This window comes from Sphaerodactylus townsendi, linkage group LG06 (genome assembly GCF_021028975.2).
Source record: "Sphaerodactylus townsendi isolate TG3544 linkage group LG06, MPM_Stown_v2.3, whole genome shotgun sequence".
NCBI classification, from domain to species: domain Eukaryota; kingdom Metazoa; phylum Chordata; class Lepidosauria; order Squamata; family Sphaerodactylidae; genus Sphaerodactylus; species Sphaerodactylus townsendi.
This window is the reverse complement of record NC_059430.1, coordinates 85,518,544-85,538,731: the sequence shown is the minus strand read 5'-3', so window position 1 is coordinate 85,538,731 and position 20,188 is coordinate 85,518,544. Positions and strand designations below refer to the sequence as shown.

Sequence of the window (20,188 nt, the reverse complement as noted above, 5' to 3'; positions counted from 1 at the left end):
TGCGCCGACCCAGCCGTTTCCGCCACCGTGCGGAAACGGCCTTAGAAATAACAGCAGATCTGAAAGCAGGAATACATCGTTATTTATGGATGGAAAAATCATATCACAAGAAAAGACTTGACTGGAAAAAGCTCCCATGTAATAAGGAAAGGACTTTTTGGAATTTGGAAAAAGATTAGTCTAAGGCTTAGTCTTTCGGTTTCACCTCTAAAATCTCCTATAGAAATTTAATATTACAGAGAGACATGAAAGAAGAATGATAACATACTTTACAAAGAAATGATTAGTGAAGGGAATATCAAGTCATAGAAAGAGATAAAGGATGAAGGAAAGGTAATAAAATGGCTGATACTTTCAATTAATGTCCAGACTCAGAAGGTAATTAAAATCAGAGGGAAGAAGTTTAAGAGACATGATAGAACTAGAAAAAGAGATTACATCACAGAAACAATATTTGTTGGAAAGGATGTATAAAATCCTGCTTAAATATGAAACAGAAACAGAGCAAATAAAAGTTTGTATGGTAAAATGGATGTAAAATCTCAAAGAATAACCTTCCAATAATGAGAGCCATCATGGTCATAAAATATTATGTTTACTACATGCCATATGTTAAAAGAGGACCAGTATAAAATGTTTAACAGATGGTATATGATTTTCAAAGACATTATGCAAATGAACAAAAATAGTAAAAATCTTTGGTGGAAATGTCAAAAAGTAGATCCTTCTTTTACATTTGGTGTGAAAAGGCAATACTCAAGACTAAATTCCCTTTTGCTGCCAAGACAATGCTACTTGGTATTATTCCTTAGAACTTTCCAAAGAAACTTAATGAACTGTGTTCATATATGTTAACGGCTGTCAGAGTGATAATAGCATACCGTTGGAAGACTAAAAGATGCTCAAATTTGGAAATTTGGGAGGATAAAGTAAATGAATGTGCTACAATGGCAAAATTGACAAATCTTGTACACAGAAAGTCAAAGGCCCATTCCGCATAGGCCATTTAGACCAGCGTGGGGTTGGTAAAAATGCCATTGTGGGGGAGAAGATCGCACAGCTGCATTTTCCTGCCACAACTGCATTTTCCCACCACAACTGCGTTTTTGAAAACGCCGGCTTCCATCTGGTGCTGAGCGAACGACATCGTGTGGAAGTCAGCGTTTTTCCCACGACGCTCCCGGTCCCCTTTTACCTTCTGCTGGCTCCAGTCACTCTGTGAAGGCCAGGGGACACACCTCCTGGCCTCCGACCCCGGAGGCAAAAGGGCACCAGGAGTGGCATGGCCCATGCGGACAGCATGCCAGTGGGACCATTCATGCGAACGATCCTGGGGTGTGCACCGGCACCCCCGCTCATATGGCCCGTGCAGAAAGGACCAAAGTCTGAGTTCGATGAGAAGTGGGAAGCATTTTTTTGTATGAGGCTGAATCAATAATATAAATATGTCAATAGTTAAAGTTATAGATACTTGTTAAATTGATAAATATCATTGGTGCTAATGGACTCATCCCAAAATAGAATGCTAGATGGGGGGGGGGGAATAGAAAGCTCTCTCTTAAAATGGTATTATGTTTATATGTCTATGTGTTAGAATATTAAGATACATTTTGTTGTTGTATTCTGGTTTTATGGTTGGTTATTTTTTTCTGTTTACTTTTTCTGTTTACTATTTTCTAATTCTGTGTATATTGAGAAAATGAATAAAAAATAATTTTAAAAATAGGGCATTCCAGGCAAGAGATGAGCAGAGATATTTTGCCATTGCCTTCCTCTGAACAGGAACCTCAATTTTCCTCGGTGGTCTCCTATCCAAATTCTGACCACAGCCAACAAGCTATCACATTAGATCTGACAAGCCCAGTTGAAGCTGAGCTATTCAGGCTGCTATGTCTACAAATGAGGAAATATTACATCTGTGTTGCCCAAGGGCTACAGTCTCAAACCCATCCATAGCTTTCAATAACCCAACCATTACTTCAGCAGATATTCTTGTAATATTGCTCACATCTGGTAAAAAAATTAGAATAACATGTATATGACGCAACTGCACATTCAAGCACATCAGCATAAGAGCCAAGGGAGTGAGCATTTCTGATAAATGACATCATGAAGATTTCTAGCTTCGTAACATGAGTTCAAGGTAAGAAGCACCTTGTCTCTTTCTTCTGTTACAGCTTCTGCCAAATACAAAACGCTTATCAAGATGCAAATTAATCATTTAAATAAAACTTCAGCACAGCTTAATGTGATAGGTTGGATAGCAGTACTTGAAATTCCTGTTCCTGAAAATGTCACTAGAAACCTGGGTACATCCAGTTGTGCTCAAATTCTCATAAGATTGGTTGACCATGTTGCTTTTGATTTCTATTTTTTTAGGCATGGAAAGATACAGAGTTAAATTTCAGGTTACCATATTTTATTGTTTCATTAAACCAGGCACATTCTTTCCAAATACAGTAAGTTACAAGGAAAATTGGATGTCCCACTGTTCAGTAACTCACCAGGCTTTTAACAGTCGTGCAGAATGAGACTCCTCAGACAAGGACCCTGGTCAGACAACAGTTATTAGAAAATTTTACAAAACATTCTCTAACGGCAACCATAGATTTAAATTGCCAGAATCAAAAGAGAGACCTATTTGCATGGTCTACCATTTCTATGCATACATTTCTATGCATCTTTGTGATGCCATCATAAATCATATACCACTCCCAAAGACTTTCCAAGTTCGGGCAGTGGCTTGGTGGATGGTACTCTCTTTGGATCTCAGCTTCTATAAATATGAAAAATATACTCACCTTCAGTTTAAACTGTTTCTATTTTTTCTCTTGATGGAGTAATGCTACAGCTTTTCTAACTTTTAACCTATTTCATTTGGCAATAGACATAAATAAATGTGCTTTTTAAGACTGACAGGAGTGGTTAGAGGTTCTGTCATGATATAGAACTAAAATACTAGCTTTCAGGCTTGATAAATGTTTTATATTTGCAACATCATTAATTTAGCCCAGCACTGCCTTTGCCTCAGCAACTTGGAAGTTACTCAGGGCAAAAAAGGAATCATGCCTACATCAGATAGCATGTCCTTGTTTCTCTTACCAGTCAGGGTAAGGAAGTATTTGATGGATCTTTTCTTATCTCAAACATTTCCTTTTTCTCCTGTGAGGGACAGCTTCATGGTATATAGGCAATATTTATATATGAAATTTGCATTTCCCTTCTGCTTAAAAATCACATACAGGGGCACATCTACAATTTATCAGTGGACAACAACGATGACCTTTTGGTTGGCCCCTGGGTGAAACAGGATGATAGACTATTCAGAACACAGTTCTGATGCAGTATGGTTTTAGGTGAGGTCAATGAACTCTTACCCTTAGAGACCGGGGGGGGGGGGGTGTCCAATGCCATCCCCTTCTCCAAGAAGGAAAATCCCTGCATCTATTTCAAGAAAACTGAGAGGACTCAATTTTCATGTTAGTCAGAAGGGAACAAAAGGGCACATCATCTGGTCTCACAAAGGCCTTTTGAACCCCTGCAGTACCCTCAAGGAGTACACCAGGGCCCCTAAACCGCAGTCTGAGAAATAACAAAGCACTAGTTTGAATGTGCATGTATGCATTATTTACAGAGTAAGTATAAAAATAACACTGCTAAAAATGGCAGCTCCCAAAGAACAGAACAAAGACTATGTTGTTTGATGGAATGTGGATTGGGAGGGGGGGGGTGTTATAAAGCTGTTCTGTAAGAGGTACTGCTGGCAAATTAAAACATGTAGAAAATGCAATTGATGCTGATAATGAAGATATCAAATTTCCATCTTATCAAATCAGTTTCCTCTTTAGAAAGATGCCAGGTTGTCCAAGGCACAGATACTTATAATGCATGGCTAAATATAGAAGTACATGAAATCTGTCTTTGGTTTGCCTCAGGAGGGGGAAAGAGCTTTATGAGACACATTGTGGAGGTCTAGCTGCTAGCTGAGTAGCAGAGGCACGGGACCCCTGTGTGGGTCCAGAGTTGAAGCACGATGGAGCAAGCACAGTCCCAAAATGGAAGGCAGGAGCAGTAGTCAAGGGCACTTGAAGAGAAGTCCCAGAAGAGAAGTCCAGGGCCAGTCCGTAATAAAAAAGCCAAAGAGACAAGCTGAGTGACAGGGATGCAGGAGAAGGCAGGTCCACGGCAAGCAGTAGTGAGACGAGGTGATACATTGCCTTCTGTGGAGAGGCAGCCATTTTCAGCCTCTCATATATTGGCCAGGGGGAGTGAATCAGAGGCGTAGCTACCATGGGGACATCCAGGGACAAGTGCCCCGGGCGCCCCCTTGTGGTGGGCGCAAAAATTGCAGGTTTGTTTGTGGCTTTTTCTATTTTTCAGGGTTTTTTCCATTTTTGGCCTGCAGGGGGCGCAATTTTAGACTAGCGGCACCAAAATTTCAGGCTATTGTCAGGTGACTCTCCTGATGATACCAACCAAGTTTTGTGCAGTTTGGTTCAGGGGGTCCAAAGTTATGGACCCCCAAAGTGGGTGACCCCATACTCCATTGTTTCCAATGGGAGCTAATAGTAAATGGGGCTACCATTTTGAGGGTCCATAACTTTGGACCCCCTGAATCAAACTTCACTAAATCTAGGTGGTATCATAAGGATAGTCTCCTGCTGATACCACCCAGGTTTGATGAAGGTTGGTTTAGGGGGTCCAAAATTATGGACCCCCAAAAGGGGTACCCCCATCCCCATTGTTTCCAATGGGAGCTAATAGTAGATGAGGCTACCCTTTTGAGGGTCCATAACTTTGGGCTTCCTGAACCAAACTTCACTAAACCTGGGTGGTTTCATCAGGAGAGTCCTTTGGAGTGGATTTAAAGGGAAAATCTGGGCTCCCTAGATTTAAAAAAAATGAAAGTATTGTTGAAGGCTTTCAAAACCAGATTCAACTGGTAGTTGTGGGTTTTACAGGCTGTGTGGCCATGGTCTGGTAGATTTTGTTCCTAACGTTTTGCCTGCATCTGTGGCTGGCATCTTCAGAGGTGTATCACAGAGAGAAGTCTGTTATAAGAGAAGGCTGGACACAGTGTATAATAGACTTCTCTCTGTGATACACCTCTGAAAATACCAGCCACAGATACATTAGGAACAAGATATACCAGGCCACGGCCACTCAGCCCAGAAAACCCACAATAACCAACATTGAAAATGCTGCTGTTTGGGGTGGGGAATCTACCCTGAAACAGCATCACTTTCAATGCTGTTTAAACTAGGGAGCCCAGAGTATCCCCTTAAGGTGGATTTAAAAGGAGAATCTGGGCTCTGTAGTTTAAACAACATTAAAAGTGATGCTGTTTCAGGGTGGATTCCCTTATCAAAACTCTTATCACTTTCAATGTTGTTTAAACTAGGGAGCCCTGGGTGTGTTCAGATTTGTGTGTTGGGGCATGTTCTATAATGCAATGGTGACTTTGAGATTACCTGGTGCAAAAAATGTTGTTTGGTCGTGGTGGGGGAGGGACGCTGCCCATATGGGGGGGGGGGGGCGCAAAACTCAGATTTTGCCCCGGGCTCCATTTACCCTAGCTACACCCCTGGAGTGAATTGTGTCATCTTGCCTTGTTCTTCTGAATGAAATCTGTGAGACACTTACAATTGACAGACCACTGATCTAGCTGCCTTTAGGAACTCAGCCAGGTCAGAGCGGAGCTGGTGGTGGCGTTGTTCCAATGGGGATGGTAGGCTGGAGGGTGGGGGGGGGGGTTTGCTCTGGGTGCTGTGCTGATAGTATCTCTGAGAGAGGGCAGGATCGCCAGGGAACCAGTAAGATGGCCCTGTCTCAAAGCTGTCATTGCCAGGTGATGCTTCCTGCTTGAGTTGGTGCGCTTGCACAGCTGGCTGGTCTCCTACTGGCAAATCTAAATAGCCCAATGCTTCCCTACTGACAGCTGCTGCTGCTTCATCCAGGCTGCTGCCACTGTCATCTGGCTACACCTCACTTTCAAAGTCAAGGAATGTCTCCCCACTATGAGTGGAGAAATTATGGGCAGGATGCGGGAGGTGGGCATCACTTTCAAAACCATAAAACATGTCTCCACTGTCTGATGAGGGGTCGAAGGCAGAGAGTGAGAGGCTGGGCTCGCTCTGGAAGCCATGTAAAGTCCCCTTGCTGTCAGACGAGGCATCAGAGGCAGAACGCAGGGTGGGTTGGCCATGACACACATTATACAAAACAGCGCGATTGTGACCAAAGTACATCCGCTATTAATTAAAGCTTCCATGCAGCCTTTTGAATCATAATATCAATCAGCCAAAATAATGCCATTAGGGTGGCCAGCCAGTCCTCCAGGTAGGGCCAAGAGATCTCCTGAATCTACAACTGATCTCCAGACTACAGATATCAGTTCTCCTGGAGAAAACACCTGCTTTGGTGGATGGACTCTATGGCATTGTACCCTGCTGAGGTCCCTTTCTTCCCCAACCCCAAACTTCACTCCTTAATTTCTGGGAATTTCCCAACTCAGAGTTAGAAACCTTAATCACCACACCAGGCAGCCACCAGTCTAGAAATTGCCCTTTAAAACAAATTGAAAAGACAGAGAAAGCACAAACATTAAGAAAGCCAATTGCCATTGGGACAAACTCTGTACCTTCTAATATGCTCAGATGCCGGTCCAGCTACTACACAACACAATTTGCCGTAAGCTACAGGCAGTACAAAAAGTTATGGCTATATTTTCAGGGCAAAGAAAAGCAAGTGTTTTAAATTATTGTCTGCATAGCATAAAATGGGGGATGGGACAAGGCACACTACCTGAGCTCCTTGGAAACTAGCATGATCAAGAAGAGAAGCCTCCTTTGTTGCTCTTAATTTTGGATCTTCGGGGCAATATCACTAACTTTTAGGATTCACAAACAACTGCTACAGTAACTCTTTTCCAGACATTTTCCCACCCAACTGTACACAGCTATTCTGTTGGCTATTTGTATTTTCCACAAAACTACCTCACTGCAAAACTGCACTACAAGTTGCATCAGGGAGAAAACAAACTATCATCCTCAACCCTTGAAAAGAGTCTGAAAAAAGGAACAGGCTTCATTAATACACAATTTCTACCAATGGCTTTTTGCCCTAGGACTACACAGCTGCCATTTAAGGACCATAAAGTGGAATGCCTGAAAAATTATTGCCTCCCAGACAAAACACAGAGTGAACTCCTTATGCACACAGTACAGAACCATTTTAAAAAGGTGTGACCACTGGGAGGGGCAAGGAGAGTTGGGTCTGCCCATGGATCCTGTGATCCATGGGCAGAGCAGGCTGGCTGGAGGTGGGTGGGTGGGGGCTGGAGAGCTGGCACTGCCCAGAGCAGGCCCAGCTGGGCTTTTGGGGTGGGGGACGAGGGAGGGAGGGCTTCTGTTGGGCCCCTGCAGCCCCGGCTGGGCTTTTGGGGTGGGGGAATGGGGAGGGAGACCTTCTGCCAGGCCCCTGCAGGCCCGGCTGGGCTTTTGGGGTGGGGGAAGAGGGAGGGAAGGCTTCTGCAAGGGCCCTGCAGGCCCGGCTGGGCTTTCGGGATGGGGGAGGAGGGAGGGAGGGCTTCTGCCAGGCCAGGTCGCGGCCCCTCCCCCACACCCCACTTACCTTTGGTGCTGTGGTGGTCTCAGGCAGCCTGGCAGTGCTGGGCCTCCTTCCCTCCTTGGCCTGGCCCAACAGACTGCTCATTCAACCGGCTCTGCTGAAGGAGGGGCAGTCCCCAACAGACTGCTCCGTCAGCCAGCTCTGTCGGGGGCAGTCTGTTGGGGGGAGCGAGGCCGAGGGGGAAGGGGAAGTGGGAAGGGATCTGGGCCGCGATTTTGCGCCCCCCACGTGACTTAACTGGGGTATGCCCAGGTCAAATGTCCCCAGATGTCCCCATTATAGCTTTGCCACTGGGCCTCAGGCATCCCTACCCCCACTACTATCTGTGATCCAAATGTGTCATACTGGGATACAACTAACCTGTCTTGAAGAACTGTTATAAGGATTACAATAATGTAAAGAAAAACATTTAATGCTTCCAACATTCTAAGCAGTCTCAAAAGGCTGTCTGAGATCCTTATGGAGCTATGTATACCAATCTCAACTGTGCCCCTCCCAACACCATGCATACAACATTTTTCGTTCCCTAGAAGTCATTTGATACCCAGGAACATCAAGGTAACTGAACAGGGAAAGCTACAGTGAGAGGTAGGAATCAGTCAAAATAAAAATCACATTCCCGCTCTTCTGCTAGCAGAAAGCTGTTAACTATTAATATGACTATATTCAACAGTGAATGTCTGATCCTGTGAGAATAATAAAATCTTCTACAAGGCCAGGCACAAAAGTCATGTAGAACACTACATAACCAAGAGAACTGCCACGTATGTAGAAAAATCTGAATTTTCTCTGTAATGCCTCCATACTGGGAGGAGGTTGCTCAGACAAGGAACTACCAGGACTGCATGCGCTGGAGCCTTGGAGAAACTCAGTGCAGACGTTTTGACATTCAATAAGTTTTCTAGAGCAACTAAAATGGTGACCAAACTCTCATGGGATTTCCTTCTCTTGAGAGAGTTTGGGTACCATTTTGGTTGTCTTAGCAACCTCAGCAATCAGTGAAGTATCCCCCTTGCATTCTGCTGCAGGGCTTCAGCAAAGAGTATGGTTCCCTCAGCCAAACAGTGGGTGTCAAATGGTTGCCTTAGCAACCACCTCAGACAGCAAGGCATCCATCTCATACTTAAAAACAGGGCTGTAGGAGAGAAGGACAAGAATGATGTGAAGGATGGATTGTGAGGGGCAAAGGATTTGGTTGTGAAGGTGAGCGTTAACGAACTTAAGCTGTGGGGTTACCTTGACACGCACCAAAAGGAATGGGTCTGGAGGAAAGGGACAGAGTGAATGAATGAAGGGAATGCTCTAGAGACAGTTGGGGTGTAATGAGGGGGCAGGAACATAAAAACAGGTGTCAAAAGGGAAAGGACTACAATAGAGAGAAGGAGGCAGGGAGTCAAAACACAAGAAGTCAAAACGCAACTTTCCCCTAACCTCATTTAGAAAGCTTTTTTGAAGCTGAAAAGATGCTCAAGAACAGACTGAGTTATAGTTCAGGGTTGCTATTCAACACCTTCTCCAAGTTCCAGCTCTGAGTGTCCAGGCCTTTGGGTCTGCCTACAGTGGACATACTGTGAATCACAGTCAGAGTAGTCAACAAAATAAAGAAGAACCTCCAGAAACTGAGACAGGGATAAAAGCATATGCATTAAGAAAATCAAATCAACTTAATATTAACGGAAAATAGTTAAGAAATGTTGTATACCATATTTAAGGGGGGGCATAGAGGTCTGGGTTTTAACACAAGTCATGTTATATAAACTGGATTACTCAAAGTTAAGAAACAGCAAATACTCAAAATATTTTTACATTTTCTTCTTTTAATGCCTTCACTTAATGCCTTCACTTAAGCCCCTAATCAAAGTAAATATCGATGAACTATACTATAGATATAAATTTTCTGGAATTCTGAAAGTCAGTAAGAAACCAGGACTTCTCCCCCACCCCCCTCCAGGGAAAATACAGAAATACTGGGAAAATTAAAATGTATCCCATATTTACATACTGACCAACCCTAATCTTATTTTACTGCTTTAACATACAATGTATCATGTATAACTACATTGATATATAAAGTTGTACTATTTGGTGAAATGTAAAAGGATAAAATGATAGGTGGCCCAATGCAGATATGGGGGGGGGAGGTGGAATGGCCACAGGAGGAAGTGCGGGCTCAAGCTGACGCAGCTGCCCTTCTGGTTGGCATAAGTGGCATTTACGCTGGCCAGGAGGGCAACAAGGGAGGTGGGTGTATCCATACTATGCCTGCCTAAAGTGTGGAGGCCAACACAGCTGGGGGCATTCCAGGATTCAGGGACATTCTCAGAGACAGAGCTGACACTACTCAGCTTTCACTGGACTTTGGCCCTGGAAACGCCAGCAGGATGTGGAGACGGGCCAGAATGTGTATAAATTGTATTTAATCAAGAAATATGGAAAATCCAAATGAACCTAAGAAGCTAAGAATCAAAATGGGAGCTTCTGTGTAAGTGACCCAAAGCCTGCATTTTTGCAGTAGGTCAAAGCTTGTCAGTGACTATGCAGGCAGGTACAGATAACATCTTTAGCATCTTGTAACTACAGGTTACTACGTGACAGAGGAACAAGAGTACATTTTACTAACTTTGGTTTTTGGGTTAGAAATGAATGTGATTAGTTAAATCAACAAGTGTTTTTCTATATAGTTAAATGAACACATAAATGATAAGGAGAAATTCACATGTATTAGTATTTTACTATAATTCTATTGTGTTAGAATCAGTGTATGTATAATCTTTTTAATGTTTTAACATTTCAAACTGGGGAATTGTTAGAATCATGTTTGTAAAATCTGTTAGAATTATGTTTTAACATTTCACGTTGGGAGAGAAGAAAAGTTTTATGATCTAGAAGTATGTAGATTCAAACCTGCAATACCCTGAAGGGGATAGCTCTCTCTGGGAGCAACTTAGCAAAACAGGTTATTCTTGAAGACAGCAAGCTAGTTTTATGGCAGCCCTTTGCATATGCCTAGAGGGCCACGAGCTCACACCATGTAGTGTTTGAGTAACAGAATCTTCATGTGACCAGGAGACAGATCTGATCCAATGGGGTTTGACCATACATGCTTGTAGCATGTGAAAGGAGTATGGGTTAATACGTGAGTAAGGGGATGGACTATGTGACGTCTTTGCATCTATAAAATTAAGGCTCTTCCTCTGCACAGGGAGTGCATCCTTAGCGAGAGCCACCCGGGAAGTGAGCACTCCTATAGCAATTCTAAATTCTGTGTCTCTGAATTGAGGCGCACAGAGTGATATCTCTCTCCCTCGGGAGAGTTCACATTCTGTAATCTTATCTACATTCTGCTAAGTAAAAACTGTCTGTTTCTAATGTCAGATGTCTTTTGCTTTTATTTCAAATTTTTAGTTTTTCTTAAAACTAACTCAGCTGTGTAGGACCAGAAACGCGATCCTGGCCCCACAAGGATGATCAACAGGCTTAAGCCCTATGGAGGGCTTTCAAACAGCTGGTTTTTTTCATGTTTTGCCACCGACCCACACTGTCTGAAAGTCCTCTTGAGGCAGCATGGCAGCTGCTCTTTCCCTGGCTGCCTCAGGGTCTGAATTGGGCTATAAGCTACAAGCAAGATTGGGAATATATCCAATACTAGTCAAAGAGAGCTGCGAACACCATGTGCTGCCATAGCAGATGTACCTTAGTTTTTGCCATATACAACGCAGGAAAAAATAAAAGGTAAAAATAGAAAACAACTTGGGTAGTAAACAGAAGAAAGTGTATTATTCAAACAATTGCATTATTTTTACTATTTAATTTTTTTAATGTTACCAGAACGTCATTTGTATGTATTATACAATTTGAAATATAATAAACATATTTTTTTTTAAATAGCATTATTTGGATATTTATAACACTGAAAACACTGGGTTTGTTATCATCATACACATTCTAGCATATTAAATTTAAGCATTTAAACAATATATTTCAAAATATTTCGTATATATCTGCAGTATACACAGGAATCCTCTAACACTGTAATTCTTCTTCACAATCATCACACTATGAGTGAAATCACACTATGAATCTCTTAAAAAGCATTCTCCATCAGAAAACATTTCACTGGATTTGCTCTCAGTACTTCCCAAAACTTAAGATTTTTCCTTTGGGAAAAACTGAAGGAGGGCTTTGTCAAACTTTTCTAGGCTTTCACAGCTCTGGTGAAACTGTATGTGGACTAGGAATTATCATTCACTTATTTGCCAGGATGGTTTCCAGGATACAATCTTTCATTCTAACTAGGTATGCTCAAACTCCTATTGGTTCAGATCACTTCCTGATCACCAGGTGAAATACGTCACTGATTTATCCATAACTGGATGGACTTATTGGTAAGCCATCCACCAGTGTTCACAGTGTGGTGGTAGGCTGGCTGCACAAGAGCACTTATAGGCACTAAGCTAATACGCATGTATGTGGACTGTTACATCCCACTATTACTACAGCACAGATGTAATTATTTTCTCTGCAACCATATTTAAATCTGTCTTCCAAAACAAATTAGTTTTAAAGTAGATTCTACCTTTTGTTCTAATTAATGAATTCTGAATATAGCCAGTTGTACTGATTACAACTTAGTTGTTCTGCAAGTGCTCAGCATAGATGTTAGCCCCCCCCCCCCCAAAAAAAAAAGCCCACCAGAAATTGATTTGGAAGAATTGGTTTAATGTGGTCTCACCAAACACAATGAACTTGGGTACTTCATCTCAAAGAGCTGCTTAAAGATGGACTAGGAGGCCAAAACACCATGGAAAGATCTTGCTCACTTCCCAGCCACAATCCCACCTTCCTTAGTTGGAAGAGAGGAAAGGACACCAGTCTTCCAACAAGTAGGTCATGCAAACCAGTTGGTCTTCTCTCTCAATTTTGTACGTAATTTCTTTCATGCACAGAACATTAATAAACTTTTCTAATGAAAGCTGCAGACTAATTCTAGGCATGCTTACTGCAGACAACCAAGGAAACTCTGTGATCTTGAGGCATCATCAAAGACAACTGGTTCCACAAGAGCTTGAAAAAGATGCACAAATTCAAGGCTTCAAGTCAGAATGCCATTACAATTCTGCCAATATATTTGTGCGATTATCATACAGAAATCCCTACAAGACAAGAACACCACTGTTATACCAACTGTGTCTGTGGTCATTGTTAACACTGACACATTTGTAAGCCTGCGTAAGTGAGAACAAGTTTCCTTTTATTCCCCTCGGATTCCTTTCTTCTTTTCAAACCACATATTTCAACGTCATATAAAGCTGTGTCCCTTTTCTGTAGTTCATCTTGTGTTCAGAGTGTACTACCCACCGAGATGTGGTCTATTAGATCTCTGCTGCCCCTCAGGAAATCACTCAAAAAGCTTAAATGGCGTCAATTTATATTACTGTGTTTGACTCAAGCCTTTCCTTCCCTTTTTTTCCTTTTCCTTTCTCTTTGTTATGCTGTTTTAAATAAATGAGCTAGATATGAGTCCTGTAGTACCTCACAGACCAAAAAGATTTTTGGGGTATGAGCTTTCAAGAATCAAAGCTTCCTTTGTCAAATACAGGCAGGAAATCTTGTTAGTTTCTAATGGATACACATCTAGCTCTTCTACTGCAGATCAACACAGCTACCCTCCTGAAACTTAAACAGATGGTGAATTTTGAGGCAGAACATTGAGATTGTTTATCTTTCTATATAGTACTCAAGCTAACATAGATGCATGACTGCAATAATATTGTATTCATTTAGTTAGCTGACTTCTAACAATGTCTTTCCACTAGCCCGGGCACCTAAAGTACCATACCAAAAATATTTTAAACCGGTGTTGTGGGTTTTCTGGCCATTGGCTATGTGGCCGTTGTCTGGTAGTTTTTGGCTACGTGGCCATTGTCTGGTAGTTTTTGTTACTAAAATTTCACCCACATCTACAGATGGAAACTTCAGAGACATGGCATGGTAAGATCTTGTTCCTCTCCACGGCACATGTCTTACTATGACTTTGAAGATGCCAGCCATAGATGTGGATAAAACATTAGAAGCAAAAACTATCATACCATGGCAACACAGCCCAAAAATCCTGCAACACCCATCTGATTCCAGCAGTGAAAACAATGCACAATTCACAAATTTTAATAATTTTAATGAAAAAAGTAAACAGCATGCAATTGCACAATGCACTAAGCAGAGAAGGTGACAAAAATCTACTCAATTCCAGTTTTCAATTCAAATGCCTTGAAACTCATTGCAAGAATCAAGATCTACTCAGGTTTTTGAAGCAACTTCAGGAGCAACCCCAGGTTCATTTTATCCTGAGTTGAAAACAACTCACTCCAGTTTTCTTTGAAGGCTGTTTGGAAACCACGGACAGTGTAAAAACATGACAAAATAATCATTGATGGAGGGATTCAGTAGAACACATCTTGGTGGTTCTTAGAGAACCACATTGGATATCAGTTTCTGTGCACAACTCAAAATGCTGGTTCTTACCTTTAAAACTGTACATTGTATGGGGACCAAAGGCTACCATGAGAATCTGTTCATTGGTTAAGATCAGCATCAAAGGCCCCACTATGTGGCCCTATCTTCTGAGAAAAGGAGGGTATGAACTAAAGGCAGGACCTTTTCTGAAGAGGAACTTATATTCCAAATCATCCTCCCTACAATAATAAACCTGATACCTGCCTTTACACAGCAGGTAAAAGTTGTGTCAGGGATTCTGTTCATTTGTGTGCTCATGATAATCCTTGTTTTTTACTGCCACTTTTTAACTTCTGATTTTATCTGGTTGATTGTATCACTGATGTGTATCCAACCATATGCAGACTTTGTGGAGAAGTATTTTCCTCCAACTGCTGCAGCACACTAATTCTCTTCTCTCTACCCCCACCCCGTGTTTGTTTCAGGGGGTTCAGCAGATCCCCAGGAACAGCATAAGGCAAAGTGATGGTGTGCAGGAAAAAAGGGGAAATTGGCTGGATCAGTGCCCCCTCATAAGCACATGGGAAGGCAGTTCCATCAATGGAACTGCATAATTAGATACATGCTGTTGTTTCTACTGCTTTGTGTTTTAGCTTTAGATGTTTTATTTTTAAAGTTACAGGCTGCCTCGGGAATGTTTTAACAAAGGCAACCACTTAATACTTTAAACAGTAAATAGTTAATTTGTTCAGCTGCAAAGCATCCATGAACTGAATCGGATGTTGGTCATTGTTATAAATACTTCAGAATACAAAGCTTTTGCACAAACTGATGAACTTCAGCTGAAGAGCTTTCAAGAATTTATTTGCAATAACTATGGGGTGATTTTAAAAAGATGTTTGAGATTCTTATCAATACGTAGCTGGAGACTCCACCATGTCATTTGGCACTACTCCAGAACTGCTCATATGTGACCCACAGTTTCTGTAGCAAAGTGAAGATGCAGAATAGCTGGAAAACAAATATGATCCGCACAACAGAACTGCCTTCCTCTTACACATAATCACCTTTACTCTTCCACCGACCCCAACACTATGGCATCAAATGAGCCGGGCAAATAAAAATAGCATGCAGCTACGGGTGTGTTTGAAATATTAAACAGATTGGGTCCCTTTAATTCTCCCCACCTGAATTTTACTTCTTGCTGCATCTCTCGATGTATCCCTGATTAAGCTCAACTGAACATTTACATCCCATCAAGCGCATTAATTGACAATAAATCCTTTTGGGTCATTATATCAATCATCTCCCAAACTCAGCTGCACCAAGCAAGAATACATTAGCTAAGCTAGAAAATATTATTCATGTGATAATCACGGCACATTACAGACATCTCTGCAGTTGTGGTTCATTGAACAGCTAGCAGCATAGCTTCTGCACAATGCTGTGCTAATTATATGGTGTGCTGGCTGTTATTTCCTAAGACCTAAGCAAAACTATAATGAAAATCTTATTGTACAGATAAGAGTAGGCTACATCCTGTTTTTGTTTACAATTGGTCCTGCCGTGTTTTATGAATGTGTTTTTTTTGGGGGGGGGGGATTTCATACAGTTCTAACAAATATAAAAAGAAAAAACCCTCAACTAACTAAAAACATTATCACTTTCAAAACACAAATGAACAATTACTAAATTTTAACATCCTTAAAGAGAATGTCATCTGTTACAAGTAGTTCCAACAATATTAACACAGGAGTGCACAGAGGGCAGATCAGGGTACACCAGAAGATGACTGCCTGATTTCTGTAGAACTGACAAATGTCCACTGGGATCCTTGCAAAGTGAAGAGGAAGGTAAGAGAGTTGGCTAGCTGAAAAGAACTATGAGCAAGTGACTCCTGCCTTACCCTCATTTTCATTTTAGAATTAGAAGACATGATGCACATGAAGGACAGGCACTGACACTTTAAGGAAGAAAAATGGCTAACAAGTATTTTAAATGCATCAGTTAATTTCAAATAGCTGTTTGGAGACAGCAATGGGCTGGATGAGGGCTAACACAATGAGGTACAATGCATGTAAGACACAGATACTGTAGGCCCATCAGACCAGGCAGGTGGTACATAGCAGGTTCTTGGTGGGGTTGCACTGCCCACCTTCAGTGTGCAGCTTGGGGATGCTCTTGGGACCCAGCTTTGTATACGGAAGCTGAAGCAACAGACGTTCAAGCAACATCTACTGCAAGCAATCCCTTTTGTCAGGTTCAAATGGGAACCAACAACATCGTCTTCTGAAATGAGATGATCTGGCCATACTTATCCTATACATCAGTTAGCAGTGGCGTAGCACCAAGGGGATGGGCGGGGTGCAACGCACTGGGCGCATGCCTTTGCAGGAGTGTGGAGGGGGTGTTCCAGGGCGGGGGTGCAGTTCCCCCTCGCTCCAACCCTGTCAGTTAGGTTTCAGCTGAAAGGGACATCTTTGTGGTGTTGGGAATAAATTTTCATGGAGATCTGCCTGGAAGAGTCTCTATCATCATCAAATGCTGGGTCAAATCTGCCCTTTTTCTGAGCTTGTAATGACAATTAGTTTGGCAGTTAAGTTATGTTTTTCTCTGATATATTGTGATTATAATGGGTTGAAAACTGCTTCAAGGACTTTCTTTTAAATCAAAAGAGAGTACTTACATTGCTTAAATAAATACACCTGTCAAGCCACTAATCATCTACAGTGCTGTAACTATCACTTCGTCTGGGGATGGAACTGCCTCCCAGTACCCAGCAGCCCTCCCCACACCCCTCTCTAACACAAACACCTGCCCATGAACTACAAAACACCCTGCAATTGACAAGTCTGTCCCCAGACGGTCCAGAGAACAAGGAAACTCTTGGAAGCCAGAGACCAGGAGAAACTGCAGTTAGTTGGCAGGAATGCTTGGGCAGCAGGAGCCAGCCTCAGAATCCCCCCAGAGAAAGGCAGGGTGCCACAGTCCAAACCAGGTTGCAACCAAAGGGGAAGGCCTAGAACCAGCCACTAATAGAGATTCAAGGCGAAGGAACCTTTTGGAGAGGGATAAAGGGAGGGAAGAGGAGGAGCCCATAGTAGTGGTATGGGAGACAGGGAGAGGGAAAGAGAAGACTGTAACTTCCAGAAACTGAAGAAAGGCATTCCAATCAAAGTATCCCACGGTGTCCATTTTCTGTTGTCTTGCTGACTGGCCATGAGGGGCTGAGCCTATCTTGCAAGGACAGAAGAGAGGAGCGTCGTTCACACACTTTTATAGTCTATTTTTGTGGTGCCCTGACTAAAAAAGGATGTGGTGGCAAGCATGGAAGAAAGAACCTAATCCAACACAGTTTACAATTTTTCTTCATTTTAGAAGAGAACAAATAAACTTTTGAACTATGAGCTAGGATTATCACACATTGGCCTTTGCACACACAAACCAATACTTTTCATGCTCTCTCTCCCCTTATCCCCACAAGCTACCCATGAGAATCAGAGGACGCTCCATGGCAGCATTCAATACAAAAAATCAAAACCCCATTCACAGATGAAAATGCTTCAAACATCTGGCTTTTGGAATCCTGTTCATGATTTCGTCATGTTTATGTGGCTACTCAGCAGTGTAAAAACATCAGAAATGCTGACACCTGTGACCAAGACCATCCAAATCAATCCAAAAACTGATCTGCTCCAACCAACCAACCTGTTTCTCAGTCACTAAAAGCAGGGGAAGTCAACACCTCCTGCCCTCCCAGTATTCCCAAAAGCACCTAAAGTAAGAGGAGCTGTGTTCGCCATGAATTCCAATTACTCCTAAATGAAGAAGAAATTACATTCCAGATATTGAAAGAACATTTCCTGTGAGCAAACAGAAAGACACTGAAATGGCCAAGCAGACTTACCAAGCTCATTGAGACTCTGAGCAGCTTTTGTTATCTCCCGACTTCCTCCCTGCAGCTGCCCTTGAAGTCTCTTGCTGAGGTATAAGATGCGTATTATTCTACGCAGCAAGTCACAGGCAGCCTTGAGAGGAAGAACATATTCAACAAATTGCATTATTACACAGTTTGAAACACTGTCTTTAGAAAACACTGCATACATTTCTGAGCTTACAATGCAAGCTGAATCACATTACAATTCATTTCTGGCCTTGATATCATCTGGCATAAACACATTATATACAGCACTAACTGCAACAGAACATACATACTCATACACAAACACACATAAAGATTTCCTTTCAGTCAAAGATTGTAATGACAGGCTCTTCTGTAGGGATAAGGTCATTTAGGGATAAGGGCAATAAGAGAATACAAAGGCTGCAGTTCTGCTCTGTTAGAACCATCAGAAGATCAGCACCTAACTTCAACACAGGAAGAACCAAACTCCCAAACTTAGTTTCTCTGACAGTTACTACAGCAGCTCGTTCATTGACTATGTTAAGAAAAATGACCTGTATGTGCAGAATTGCTGAAATCAGTACAATATAAATAGCTGCTTCACATTAGGGTGAATATAAAATGGTGAAGGGCATGGCATTGCTTACCATTCACATTAGGGTGAACAAAAAGTATTTTTAATTCAGAAACTGGATTTTTAAAAAAATTCATTCAAATCTTTTTATTTTAATGCTTCACAAACATGCCAAGTGGTATAGGAGCCATTTCGTGGTAGTGCTGTCATTCACCACTTTGGGCCTTTTGGGGGGCGGCTGTCTCCCCTCAGGGAGTGGGTGCTGTTACAATGACTTTATAAGCAAAAATAGAATTATAGATTAGTTGAGGACTATATAGTTTGCTTATAGTTTTGGCAGACTACTGGGTTTTTTATTTGACATTCGGTATGTGTTTTAACACAAAATTTCCAATGCAAGCTTTTTTGTGTGAGTTCCTTTTGTTGTAATTGACAATTTCTGGTATAACAACAGTCATAAAAACAACAGTAATAAACACACACAAAAGTGTCAGAGTGAATTTATGTTGAGTGAAGTCCTCAAAGTATTTTTTCCCAATTTGATTTGGTAAATATTTTGCTTGAAACCTTGAAGTTACCTATCAGTTATAAATAAAATCTTACTATGTTTGAAGAAACATTGGAATCCCACCCCATTTTCCTTAGGACCACAAAAGCCATCCACTTTGCCTTATAAACTCACACACACTATCAAAATGAGATTGGGGGTGGGAGGGGAGTTTATATTCCTGGTGGCAGCTACCACATGTGGAAGAATTAAAGGAACAATACAAGTTGGTACTTATTGCATATTTATTTATAAAGAAAAAAGTGGATATCGCATTTGGTGACCATAGGTGGAAGGGTCACAGGAAGCACAATTGAAATTTCAGGAAAATAACTTTCTGCAAACATATCATTAGATTAAACTGAATATTTTTGAGTCATATCAATAATATGTGGACTTTTTTTACTAATATCATAGAGCAGGACAAGACCCAGTTATCTCCCCCTGCTTCACAAGGGTTGGAGGGCCTCTGAGAACTGAGCAGGGTGCAACACAGGGGGGTTGCAAATTGGGGGAAAATTTGCAGAAATCATCTCTTTCCTTCTTGCCAAATCTTGTCCATGACCAAAGCAACAGCTCCACACAAGTGGGTGGAGGGGGTGACTTCTGTGAATAACCCTTCCTACCACATCTCTCTGACTGGCATCTGCTCTGTTTCTACCCTGCAGAAGCAGCGTTTCTTCAGATAAAGGAAGCTGCGGGGGGGGGGGGTGCATCTGTTTTTCAAGCTTGAGTTCTACAAACCACAAATGGATCCAAGAAACCACAAATTGAGGAAGCATGTGGAAATGTGAAAAGATGAAACAACATAATTTGGATCAGTCTGTTCCTATTATTTTTTCAACTATCAAAAGTTTATTGATTTGTCAATCAGACAAATGTTTAAGGAATTATATGAAGGGAAAATTTAAATTATTCTGCTATATTTGTGTCTCTGATCCAGCTGACTTGTTCTTATGTTCTTATGTCTCACAAGACCTGAACAATCATTTTCAAGTTATTGTAGATGATCAGAATCAATAAATTAAGGATACTATTGGGGAGACCCTTTCCAGAATGCCTCTCTCCCAAAATAATTTAG

At 41.7% G+C, this 20,188-nt stretch overlaps 1 protein-coding gene and 1 long non-coding RNA gene across 5 annotated transcripts in view; one reads left to right on the top strand and one right to left on the bottom strand.

The window, feature by feature from the left end:
* COG5 (component of oligomeric golgi complex 5) overlaps positions 1 to 20,188 on the bottom strand; it is a 216,477-nt gene that overhangs the window by 178,550 nt on the left and 17,739 nt on the right. For all 4 annotated transcript variants that reach the window (XM_048499481.1, XM_048499483.1, XM_048499482.1 and 1 more), the window contains exon 6: positions 17,990 to 18,110. In XM_048499481.1, coding sequence (XP_048355438.1) covers positions 17,990 to 18,110 — 121 coding nt within the window. The remainder of the gene's footprint in view (positions 1 to 17,989; positions 18,111 to 20,188) is intronic.
* Positions 47 to 12,704, top strand: LOC125434301. Its single transcript, XR_007244763.1, has 3 exons — positions 47 to 741; positions 2,082 to 2,084; positions 12,694 to 12,704. It is a non-coding gene; the product is annotated as an uncharacterized LOC125434301 (long non-coding RNA).